This window comes from Scophthalmus maximus, chromosome 7 (genome assembly GCF_022379125.1).
Source record: "Scophthalmus maximus strain ysfricsl-2021 chromosome 7, ASM2237912v1, whole genome shotgun sequence".
NCBI lineage: Eukaryota > Metazoa > Chordata > Actinopteri > Pleuronectiformes > Scophthalmidae > Scophthalmus > Scophthalmus maximus.
Genome location: NC_061521.1, coordinates 22,502,501 through 22,515,000, shown reverse-complemented (window position 1 = coordinate 22,515,000; position 12,500 = coordinate 22,502,501). Strand labels below are relative to the sequence as shown.

At 44.1% G+C, this 12,500-nt stretch overlaps 1 protein-coding gene across 3 annotated transcripts in view; it reads right to left on the bottom strand.

The window, feature by feature from the left end:
- The window catches only part of elmo3 (engulfment and cell motility 3), a 19,427-nt gene that overhangs the window by 5,377 nt on the left and 1,550 nt on the right, over positions 1-12,500 (bottom strand). Inside the window, exons 1-15 of one of the 3 annotated variants that reach the window (XM_035643264.2) lie at positions 11,092-11,434; positions 8,776-8,884; positions 6,658-6,698; positions 6,425-6,497; positions 5,366-5,416; positions 4,935-5,104; positions 4,455-4,554; positions 4,196-4,347; positions 3,747-3,825; positions 3,108-3,158; positions 2,872-2,994; positions 2,606-2,728; positions 2,405-2,509; positions 2,176-2,284; positions 1,919-2,055 (exon numbers count right to left, since the gene is read on the bottom strand). In XM_035643264.2, the coding sequence (XP_035499157.1) occupies positions 1,919-2,055; positions 2,176-2,284; positions 2,405-2,509; positions 2,606-2,728; positions 2,872-2,994; positions 3,108-3,158; positions 3,747-3,825; positions 4,196-4,347; positions 4,455-4,554; positions 4,935-5,104; positions 5,366-5,416; positions 6,425-6,497; positions 6,658-6,698; positions 8,776-8,853 (1,392 nt within the window). In that variant the 5' untranslated portion in view covers positions 8,854-8,884; positions 11,092-11,434. Of the gene's footprint in view, positions 1-55; positions 206-1,918; positions 2,056-2,175; positions 2,285-2,404; positions 2,510-2,605; positions 2,729-2,871; positions 2,995-3,107; positions 3,159-3,746; positions 3,826-4,195; positions 4,348-4,454; positions 4,555-4,934; positions 5,105-5,365; positions 5,417-6,424; positions 6,498-6,657; positions 6,699-8,775; positions 8,885-11,091; positions 11,435-12,500 lie in introns of those variants that run through there. The other 2 variants (XM_035643263.2, XM_035643265.2) reach the window with 2 other exon arrangements.

The following is a 12,500-nucleotide window of genomic DNA, read 5'->3' as shown; positions in this document are numbered from 1 at the left end:
AATTAGAAACTACAGAACATTACAACCAAGGGGGGAAAAAGAAATCCAATCTTACCTCCATCTTTTACCCTTCAGACTATTTGAAAATATAATTTAAATCCCAACTCCGAATTCCACCTGTCAGGCCGTCAGCGATCAGAGGAGTGTGACAAGTGTCAAGTGGTGAAAGTGAGTTTGGGAGGAACAGTCGTCACCTACATGGCAGGAGAGGTGCCGGCCTGTGGGTGTTTTGTAAACAGACACCCTGATATTCACACACACACACACACACACACACGCCGCCACCCCGCTCAGGTCCAGCCCCTCTGTTATTTAGCTCCACTGGCCAATCGGAGCGATGACTGGCAGCTGTCTCTGTTCCCTAAAACCCTGCAGCATGTGCTCATGGGCTAAACGTGTGTACCCGTGTGTGTATCCGTGTGTGTATCCGTGTGTGTATCCGTGTGTGTGTGCGCGTGGAGGATGACGGTTGTCGTAGGGGGTGTATAGAGCTACTAACATTCATTCACGCGATTGGATGGAGGGAGAACGTGAATGTGTTTTTCGTGGAGCAAAACAAATACGTTTAATTCATTTTCTAAGTAACGAAACCTAAGTGTGTGAAACCTCTTCTTATTCTTTGGTTGCTCCTCCCCTGCAGTCGGATCCACTCATTCTCTCCGCCCCTTTTCATATTGTTTCCAGAGGTTTTACATTCCCTCTGTTGTTGTGTAATTACTGCTGATGCCCCTGGGCGCTTTGTTTTCCCGCTTTTCCTTCTCCCTCTGCTTTCTGCCGCCCACCACGCTTCTCTTTGTCCACCCTAATGCCCCTTTGTCTTTGCCCAAAGGCACCCTGGGTAGGGGGGGCCGCGGGCAGAAACAAAAGGCCCCGGTCTGCTGTCCTGGCGCTCTGGACAACAGGGGCTGCTGCGGACAGGTCGAAAGGTCACCGAGTTTTACGACTATCAGGGGAGCACTTTGTTGACGGCGGTCGGTTGTGTGTGATGTTGAAATGCGACTCGAGACAAAGGACCTGACCGCTCTTTCTTTCAGGACGGCTGGATTCTCAGTATCTCTCCCAGACAAGACCCTGCTGCTCAAAGCCTGGCTCAGCACATTACCATAGTACCATCAGTTCATTGTGGTTGGAAGGACACACTGTGTATTTCTAAATGTCCGTGGGGAGCAGCCTGGCAATAGTTGCATAAGAATAAACCTATACAGAGTCACAAAACTACAAAGTTGTTCAAAAGGCTGATCTCTGTGAACGAAACAGGACGCAGTTCTACTGGTTCTCTTGCTCCTTTGTGGAATTTTATCTGATTTGAGTGTTTGAGTTTGATAATTCAAGATCGGTTTGATTTTTTCTGGTTCAAACTAGTGCATTGTCCGTCAAGCTGAAGTAAACATGGTTACTGTGGTAACAGCAGGTGCAGTTTACAGTGTAAAATAAACATAGGAAACTCTATATATATATAACTAAATATAATTAAAGAAGTACAGTTTTCTCAATTTATGGTTACATACTATAATACTGAGATACTAATATATATTGAAATAAATTCCACTCAGAACTGATCAACCTTTGCTACACATGATTCATGATGTTTCTTTTCAAGATAAGAAGTACACACTTGAGGATTGTATTGCTGAATGTGCCTCAAAACTGCATTATCATATACCATTAATTATTATTATAAGAATTATGAATAATAATTATTATTACAATTATTAAAAGGTGGAACAAAATGCAGTTCTGAGGAATTGAATCCATGGTCATCATACTTCATCACTTAATGGAAATTCTTTAGGTGAAAATAAACACTGGATTAATTTGAGACTATAATTCTTTCATGGTATAACTGTTTTTTTCTTCAGTGTCCAGGACTGAACATGAAGTAAACCATGCCATGCTAAGTCATAGTAGACTCATGTACCTTGTCAAAGTCCTCCTGCGTGGCTCTCATCTCCTTCCAGGTCTTGTTGAGCAGCTGGATACAGATACAGAAAAGCTCCTCCAGGAGCCGGTCCTGACTGAAGAAGATGGGGTGGTAGTCGGATCGCGTCTCTGAGGCTGTCACACAGGAAGCGATGGGAGAAGAAGGCGAAAAAAGAAAAAGATTCTCAGTCTTGCAGATGTTCTGTCCAGAGGAGATTCAATTTCATATCAGTGGCAGGTTGGAGTTTGACTTACGAGGCTCTCCGATACGAAGGATTTCACAGAGGATGAGTGTGAGCTGGATGCTGCTCCTGGCAAACGGACACTCGTGTTTATCCTCCCGACTGCTGTTCTCCAGGACAAACTGTGGGGGACAATCGGAAATTAAGAAAATAATAAAACAAAGTCTCTATCGTGACACTAACAAAGATAAAAAAGCTGAACTATTTAAACTGTTGAATAAACAAGAGGTATTCAAGCTCACCCTGCTGTAGGCATCAGGATAGCGTGAAGCAAAATAAAACATGGTGTCCAAAGCTAAAAGACCCGGAGGCGTCCGCACCAAGTCCTGACCAGGGTTACTGTTGTTCTGAAAGAACAGAAATACGAATCCTGTCACAGAGTCGTTAGACACAAGTTAACAGGACAAAACATTACGGAATAAGTTGCGACAGCAGCCACTTACGGAGAAGCCCAGTTTCTTGAACTCTTTGGCGCAGAGGGAGCGTCGCCTCTCGTGGCTCAGGCTGTTCTCGCTTTCGGTCTCAAACGCCGCCTGCCGCAAACCGTGAAGGATTTCTCTCTGCTCCTGGTGTCACAGGGGGAAGATGGATTGTTCACTTCTTAAAAAGTTTAAATTTTTCAAACATTTGTGCTGTTGAATCCAGCAGACTTTTATTCTGGAGGAAATTAAGACTTCCACCACATCGGACTCCTCGTGTTGTCGCTCACCTGGCTGTAACAGTCCAGCGACGTCCTCATGCGTGGCTCCAGGTGATTCAGAGTGACTGACTGTAGGACATAGAGGTAGTGGGCCATCTCATCCTGGACCGAACCAGAACTGTGGATGATGTTCTGCAACAAATACACACGTTTCTTCAGTAAGGTCAAAGTGTTGGTTTCATCACATTCACACACTACAGCAAACTAAACTGAAAACTACGTAAAATGCGAATTAGATAATTTACCTTATAAATGTACTGGCGGAGATGCTTCTTATTCAGGAAAGCGAACATATCCTGGAAAAGAGAAAAACAAGGGACAGAGAGCGAAGTAAAAATGTGTTGCTGGGACGCGATGACACGTTTCTAACACGGGGTGGCGCTGTGGTGCCAGCGACAGACGCGTGGGCGGGACAAGGGTTACAGTGAGTGGGACTTTGACCTCTGAGTGTCAACTAGGCTTTGACTCAACCTCGTTTTGTTCATGACGAATTTGCTCTCGGATTGGTCACCCTGATAAGACGGGTGGGTTTGTTGATAAATTGAGGAAGTGTGTGTGAGAGAGAGAGAGAGACAGTAGAGAGTAACAGAGAGAGTCTGAGAGAAAAGAGATGCAGGGCTGAATGAAGGAACTGTTTCCAAACAATAAGAGAGGAGCAGAAACCGCCCGAGGTGTCACAGCTTCCCATCAGCACACAAATGTCTCACAGTGGACAGTTAAGACGACAGGAAATGAAAAGGTCAAAGTATGCACAGTGCGTAGTACTGATTTACAAAACTGAAACAAACATTCAGGAGACAAACCAAACACCACATTTTATCTTGCACGACTGTGAGCTTTGAACAGCAATAAGGAGAAGAGGAACCGTGTCAGAAAGTAATGACCTGTCTGTCCGAGTCTCCGGCGGTCTGCAGCAGGGCCATGAGCAGGGCCATGGCTTTGGTCTGTATCTGCTGATTTGTCCTGAAAGGATTCAGAGAGGAGGACGTGACACAAACACACAATTGAATGAAAAGGTGTGTTTTGGTCTTTCTTTCAACGTTTCCATCCTCACATCAGTAGGTCACATCTAACCGGCAACTAGTTGCTTATGTTTCGTGTCAGTAGTATTGTCAGCGGTAGTGTTTAACATATTTCAAACTTCCTGTTACGGAGACAATGCTGCCATTCATCATCCTGCCTCATCACCAAACATAGGTGTCCCCCTCTGTCAGGACTTGTTTTCTCTATTCATTTTCTAAAAAGGTGTTTTTTATTTTAATGTAAGACAATGCCTCAATTTCAAATTTATGTAAGTAAGTAATGAATGAGTCCAAATCTATCTATTACTTACACCTGGAGGTGAGCGATGAGCCTCTCCATCGTGACTTCCTGTTTGACCTGCAGGAAGAGGCCGTAGCTGCTCAGCACCATGCTCTCCAGGATGTCCAGGGACACCTGCTGTATTGACGCGTCGGTCGGCTTGGCGTTGACAAAGCTGGCGATCTGAAAGAAGGAGAAATACAGAAAAGGGATTGGAGAGTCAGGCTAAATTAATCTGTAAAAATAAATACGTCACAAAATCAAAAGAAGGGGAGCGGCGGATGCGGCACCTTCTTGATGAAGACAGATGAGAGGTTCTCCCAAGAAACTATCCCATGGTCCATTAGTTCCATGAAGCCCGTCAGTGTGTGGGTCATGATCACATTGCTCCTGAATGACGGAGACACAAGTAATATGTGGATTTACACAAAGACCAGTATAAAGCATTACCATCATAATAATTCAGTTATTGGGATTCTAAGGATAGTGAATAGTTCAGCTCATTGCTACAGTAGCGTTTGTCGACGTTATGTATGATCAACGGAACTGTTCAAAATAAATCAATGAAAAGGCCGCAACTGGAGGAAAGATGGGAGGAAACGTTTCTCAAATATATTCAGCAGGAACTCTTGTTCTATACACGTTTAGCTCAGCGGGATGTGCTGCTACATGTACAAAAATCCACTTCAGCCCTCAGCACCAGTGATCTATCTGAGGAACGGCATTCCACCCAACGCAAGCACAGACACAGAGACGGACACATTACTCACTCCTTTGAATCCTCTACGATCTTGACCAATAGGAGGTGTCCGTTTCGGCTGATGAACTCCTGAGCGAAGGTCACGTCCGTGGAGACGCTCGCCAGCTCCTTGAGCGAATCGCAGCGCACGCCCGAGTCCGAGCTCTGAATGCCCTTGAACAAGTCCTCCGCACAGCGACCCTGCGTTCACCAGCATCAACAAAAAGTAACACACCATGCTGAACAATCCAAGTTTCCAGTTATTATAGTGTCGTTGGACTTCTTTAAATACTCAGACAGACAGATCACTGCCCCCTCCTTCTGTTGTCTGGGCAAGCTTGTTCTGTAAATTTGCTCTACGCATAATGTAATAAGAGTGAAACAGAGAGTGAGAGACGGAGACGGTGAGAAGAGGGAGGTGAAAGAAGGAAGTGGCTGAGAGCCTGTTGGCTGCAAACTCACCGGTGCCTTGGTCAGACGCAGAATGCAGCCGTTCTTAATGTCCAGACGATTCTACACCACACACACACACACACACACACACACACACACACACACACACACACACACACACACACACACACACACACACACACACACACACACACACACACACACACACACACACACACACACACACACACACACACACACACACACACAGAGGAGAAACTTTTTTAAAAGCTGTTGAAAACACAATATATATATATATATATATGATCCTTTAACCTGAATGAGGGTTTTTTTCTATGTGGATTTTTACATGGACATTATCTGAATCAAATCACTATTGAAAGCAAGAAGTGATGCAACGGAGCTCAGTTTTCCACACACCCATCCAGAAGCAGCAACATCTGCGTTTAACCTTAAGCTCACCAACTTCAAATTCAATGCCAATTAGCCTCCTCTTACCAACTCTAGAACAACTAAAGGTAAAAGGCTGCTGTTTGTTTCTCAATCCAACAGCAGCAACAACTAAGACAGTCTGGCTAAAAATACTCTACAATAAATGAAGCATCTTCCTCCAGTGCCACTGTAATGACTTCTACAGACACTGCCTTTACCTCCAAAGAGGGGGGAGGGCTTCCAGTGGCAACTGTTTTAAACGTCACTTGACACCGAGACGATGTGTGTACAGTAGTTCTAGCTGCTTTCCTCTATCTGTCTCCGACTCTCTCTTGCTTTTTAAGTCCGTCTCACACTCATATTTAATAGCTTTGTTGATATTGTGTGACCCGGGCTCCATCTTAATGTACTTTGGGATGCAAAGGAAACACAAACAAAGAGCAGACATAGGACCGAAAGTGAAGAAAAAGTAGTAGGGTCACTGATTCATTGCTGTGCTTTGACTTAACCTTAAACTTTAAAGATTTACACAAGTCTCCTCTTAAAAGCATAGACACAGCTGAAGCGTTGACTCAGGTCTGTTGCTAAATGTCTTCAAGATGTGCTCAGACATTTACTGGACTAATTCTCTGGTGTAGATAAACATGGATATATAGATGAATGTGTTTGACTTACTGATTCAGTGATGTACGTCTGCACTCCATCAGCATACTGCAGAGCAAAGTTGTCAGGACCTGGGAGATTCCAGCTACACAAACACACACACACACACACACACACACACACACACACACACACACACACACACACACACACACACACACATATATTAATCATCACAATAACACAAGCTGATGATAATTGTGTCAAATGTTATCACAAAGACAGAGGAGACATCATCAACTTACCCATCACACACCTCCTTTATTACAGCAGACAGAGGCTTTTTCTGCAGAGACACATCCAATAGTGTATAGTTAGTCACACACAAACACACACACACACACAAACAGGAAAATACATTTACACCATATTTCCACATATATACACACACACACCTGCTGCAAACATGTGGGCCATAAAGCAACAGGACTTAGCAAACGCTACTCTACTTTACTCCACTCTCGTATTTTCTCTGTCAGGGAGCTGAACATATGCGTCGGTAATAACACGCTGTTATAGGATCACGATACCACAGCTATTCTGCCTGGCTGCAAACTCTGTATGCTGAGGAGAGGAAATCCAAGATCTCCCCAACACTTTCTGAACAATGTTCCCCCTCACTTTTCCGGATCCCTCTTTGTACATAAATAAAAGCCAGACTACTTCCACGTCTGACTCCCAGACCATCCTGCCATTAGTGGTCAGCCCCGCGGTCAACCATTCAAAATGTCTTCGGTTTCTGTGGTAGACCCAGTGGATGGCCTGTTATTAGTGGCGGCCAGGAAGGTCGGCCGATCACATGTGTTTAATGAAGACGGGAGGGCCAATGAGAAGGTTTTCAGAGATTCTCCTGGGCTCGCAGGATTAGTTGTGACCTGAAATAAAAATATTTGGGGAAGAGTGTGCGTTCACATTCAGATCAGCACGCCTCAGTTGTCCTGCTGTTTGCAACATAAAGTTGAGCGTGAGGTTATAAGGCTTCAGACATGGGTGAAACTGGGATCTGCGTCCATTCCTGTTTCAATCGTGCCGTTGAAATCACCACGGTTTTAATGGCCCGCTGTTACTCCCTCTGTTCAAACCCTCTAAAGTGATGTACTGCGTGTGTGTGTGTGACTGTGCGAACACTCAGCCCTGCTGTCATGACAACCCATGGGTGGTGTCTTGTTCAAAGAAGTACAACTTCCCCACAACTTCTGGGAAACACATGGAAAGCTTCCCCACCATCACGTTTGGTTAAAGCCGTAGAGACAAAACCAGTGGGCGGGTGTGGAAGGGTGTCAATATCAAATAAATATATCGTAAAAATTAAATTATAATGTATTATGTGACATATATATAAAATATATATGAAATGTTATTTACACACAATACTATAGACATTATTATTTCACAGCGTCCAAAAGTCTTATTTATTTCATATTGATTGAAAATTGAATATTTTAATTTATTACATGTCAGAATGTCACATTCGCCTCTCGTAAGCTAGCGAGCTCAACAGCTGCTAATTTTAGCCAGTTAGCTCCCGTTAGCTCGAGCTACAACAAAGTCAACGTTTTTCCTGAAAATCAATCAGCTGGAGAGTGCTATTCCAAAAAAAACAACAACAACTGTATCTTCCCTTGGGACCACATTAAGAGTCAAAATGCTAACGATAGCATCTCTTCACTTTGATGCTAAGCAGCAAAGTTACCTCACAACGCCAGCTAGCTAGCTAGCTAGTTAAGTTAGCCAGCTAGGGAGGTAGCATGTTGAGCATTGCTGAGCTGAATAAAGGAACGTGGATATTAGTTTCTGTGCTGTGTGAGTTGTTTATTTACTTATTTACCTGTTGATTCGGAATTATGTCGATCAGATAATGAGATTGATTCTTGACTTTTCAGATATAATAATTCCTATCTGATGATGACAATCACGTTGAGTAACCAACACAATAGTAACCAGGGATGTAGACTGCTGTGAAAGTTTCAATAGTTTTTGTGTGAACTAGCCTCGGCAGATCTTTCCACCTCAAAGCACCGAACGGCCTAAGCTAACATTACCACTTGAACTCATGACAGCTAGGGTCAAATACATGACCTGTCCCTTTTAGGTCGTGCCTGAGGTCTTTGGTTCGGAAGCACACTGAGAGGAAGTAAGGGCAAGACATTCCCATGGGCGTTCACTGTCAAAGCGTACATCAGCCAGCTGAAGCCAAGTCTGAGATTCTCTCTTTATATGACTAAGATATCAAATTATTATTATTGATTACCTCAGATTACCTACCAGAGTTACAAATTTACCCTAATTCACCCAGCTTCATATAGTCTTGGATTGGTGTGTGTGTGTGTGTGTGTGTGTGTGTGTGTGTGTGTGTGTGTTACCTGATCCAGTTGTATGAGCTGGGGGTAGGCCCCAGGCATCTGGATGGCAATCTTCACTATGTCCTTCTGCTGTGGCATCTTGGCGCCTCTTGACTCCACCACACTTTATCTGTTTATAGTAAAAACAGTCAATATAAAGTGGGTAAATATAACAATGGTCTAATTCCACATCAAAATGTTAGGACCTTTACAAATAGGAAAATCTTTCACAATGGCTTCCAGATGAAAGCTCACGTGTAGCTTTTCTAGTCTTAATGACGACTCAAAGCGCTTTAAACTACATGTCACATTCAGCCATTCACACACACACAAACACACACACACACACATCTGTACAGCGCTTCTATATGGCAGGCTTTCCCACCACGCATGATTCACACTCTGATGGCACAGTAAGGTCAATTTAGGGGTCAGTGTCTTGTCCAACGAAACTTCCGCATTCAGATAAAGGAGCTGGAGATCGCACCAACGACCGTCCGGTTAGAGGATGACCCGCCCACCGACACAAGAAAGAAAACCTCCCGCGAATAAAACCAGTGAAGAAACCAAACATTTCTGTCCCGTTTAGATAACTATGTAAAGATTTTAGTGAAACTACGACCTGAAAAACAATTAAAGCTGCGAGCAGCGATATGCGGGCCAGAGCACTTGCGACGTCGGAGACGTGCGGCCGGACGGGCCGCGTGCACGAAGGTACCAAACACTCTAAACCTGATTCACGGAGACAAAGAGAATATTTTATCATTTTATAAATCTATTAAAACATGTGCACCCAGGAGCATCTGAGCAGTTATTACAGTATGTTCAGTTGAAAGATTTCTATTTTAACAACAGACACCAGGTGCCGTGCTCCTGTGTAAATTCTAATAAATCAGTGATTTCAAAACCAACCCGAGGGCCGTTTCTCTTTAGTGTGAGCCGGTGAGTCCGTTTTTTTCTCATGAATGACTCTTGGCAGTCCGAGAAACTATCCTTTTCAATATGAAGTTGTAGAACATCATGTTCCTCTTTCGCGGTGCATTTATGGTCGTACCGAGTCAAGCTGAGGGACGGCTAAATACTGTCTACTCATGCTCACAGACACACTTCTTCCTCAGCCTTCAGACGAGCATTCTCAGAGGATACAGAAGACGCTCTTGTTTGTAATTCCAACCCTTCCCCCTTCACTTGTCCTTCCCCGTGCCTTCCCCTTACTCTCGGCACATGGAAACAATACAGTTGGATCGAAATTCTTCTGTACACTCGCAATAAGCTCACGACGAAGGAAAAAAGAGGTTGAGCTTGTGCCTGCTTGTGTCTGGCGTGATTAATAGACCCCACCCTCCGCCTGATACTCTGGGATAGCTCACATAGCTTCGCTCCACTAGTCTCAAAAAGAAAAGGCCCCACAGTTTATGGCAGGTTTCAAAGCAATACCGCTGGAACAGCCACACGCCTTTACCGTCGTCTCACCTCGCTCGCCCTGAGGCAGCGTCTTTTCCTGATACAGGAGTGAGCATGAAATTGGGGCACAGCAGAAAAGAGGATTTCTGATCAACAAGCGTATGCAAACACACTCACATCAGCTCTTTCTATAGATACACAGACTAGAAGGAGAAGAAAACCTTGACGCGACTGAAAGAAATTCCGGGAAATTGTTGCTGGTGCTGAACGTTAACTTCTCTCTTACGGCAGCAGATTGCAGCCCTAATCTTCAAGAGATTTAGGGGATGTAGGTCTGTTCTTGGGCAGTTTATGAGTCAGCGAATTCGAGGGCAAACTGGGTAATTGCATGTCATGTCTTTGTAAAAAACAAAAAGACTGTTTGTGGCTTTGAAGCTGGGGTGTCTCTCTGAACCGAAATGTGTATAATCAGCTGGTCGGCAACATGTTTGTTTGGTTACGCTTACAAGGAGTGAAAGGAGAGGTGGACTTGTTGGATCCAAATAATATCTCACAGGTGAGAATTGATGGTGAAATATACACTGTAAAAAAAATGGGGCTTCTCCATCAGCTGTACACTGTCCTGCTGGCATGTCTGTAGATTCAAGATGTGACATGAAGTTTTTTGATTGAGTAATGTGATTTTATGATCAGATTTTTGTGCACGGCTATGCTTTTTACTGACATTTACATAGGTGTAAATCTTGAGGGGGCGCCATTTAATGCGACCAAGCCATTCAGCCACGACAACACACGGTATCGCAGGGAACTTGACAGAAAAAGGGGGAGACCTTTGAAGAACAGTTCCCACAATGACCAAGCACTTGGTGACAGTGGAGAGAGAATACTCCCTCAGAGACATCAATTTCTCATCCCACCCCAACTTCTTCTTACCCAAAGTCTTCAGCGAGGGACAGCTGGGGCCTTTCCTGCTGTGAGGTCAAAATGTGGCGGTCATCGATCTCTGCTGTGGTACACTGAGTGACGTTAAGCGTTTCGAGAATGTCCCCATTCCAGTCCAAGAAGACTTCCAGCCTTTTGGGTTTACCCCACGGTGACAACAAAGCCACATTAGCCTGCATTCATCACGACCTGTCCGTACACGCTCCGGGCCTCGTGTAACTCCGGGTGGAAGTCAGACTTCACTGACATTCTCGCTTCACTGCCAAACAGTCAAATTAAACGTTCACCTAGTCTCTTCTCCACAACTGCAAAACAAAACAACCCTATCAACTGCTGGGATCTGTATTCTGATTCATCAAATTAAATGCATTATAATACTACATTTAATCACAGTACTGTGGTTGTTGATACGACCTGATGAAGCAATGGAAATGTTCAATCTTAAAACTCTACTTTATTCCACGTTTGTTTCATATCACAGCTCAAAAAAGCTGCTGATGGGCGAAAGCAAATGTGAAAGTGATTCACCGTTTCCTTTTTCTTTACTCAGCAGAAGAAGGAGGGGAGGATTTCATCTCAGTCTCCGTGGAGGTTAACCTCCTGAACTGTGTGTCAGTCTGTGTCTGTACCGAGCTGTGGAAGCTGAAACCGCACAGTCTGTATGTGCCCGCCTGTGTTTTTATCCCATAGACGATTCATTTTACCGTTTATCAGGACACAGGTAGAGCACACGGATGTCAGATTGATAAATCATTTCTGTATTACTAGGTAATTACGATACAGGAAGTAGTGACAGCTTCAATACAAGGAGAACACATTTAGGCATGAATGTATAGACCGTTTCCCCTCGGAGTACAAACACAAAGACAAGACAATCAATCATATACAGGTAAGTAATGGTCACTTTAAACCCCTTTCACGTCAGATAGAGGTACAGATGAAATGTCCTCCATGTTGTTCAGCAGCTGTCAGTGTCTGTATTCCTCTGTGAACAGTTTGCTTCATTAGGTTTAAAACCACAAGCGCGGCCCTCAGCTTTTGTTCGCCTGCAGTGTGTGTCTCAGGCCCCCCTGCACTGACAGACCCCCCCTCCCCAGTGTGTGTGTGTGTGTGTGTGTGAGAGCGAGAGAGAAGGGGGAAGCTCTCAGCTGCCTGAAATTCCTAACCTGACAGGGAACCACACACACACACACACACACACACACACACACACACACACACACACACACACACACACACACACACACACACACATATATATCTAGCTTTTCTAAATGTTCAATCTTTCATCTTGTATTTATATAATTCATGTTCTATTGCCTTTTTTTCCATTCCATTATTCATATTTAATAGCTTTAATGTAATGTCATCCTTCTTGTTCTCATTCTTTTCATTTGTGT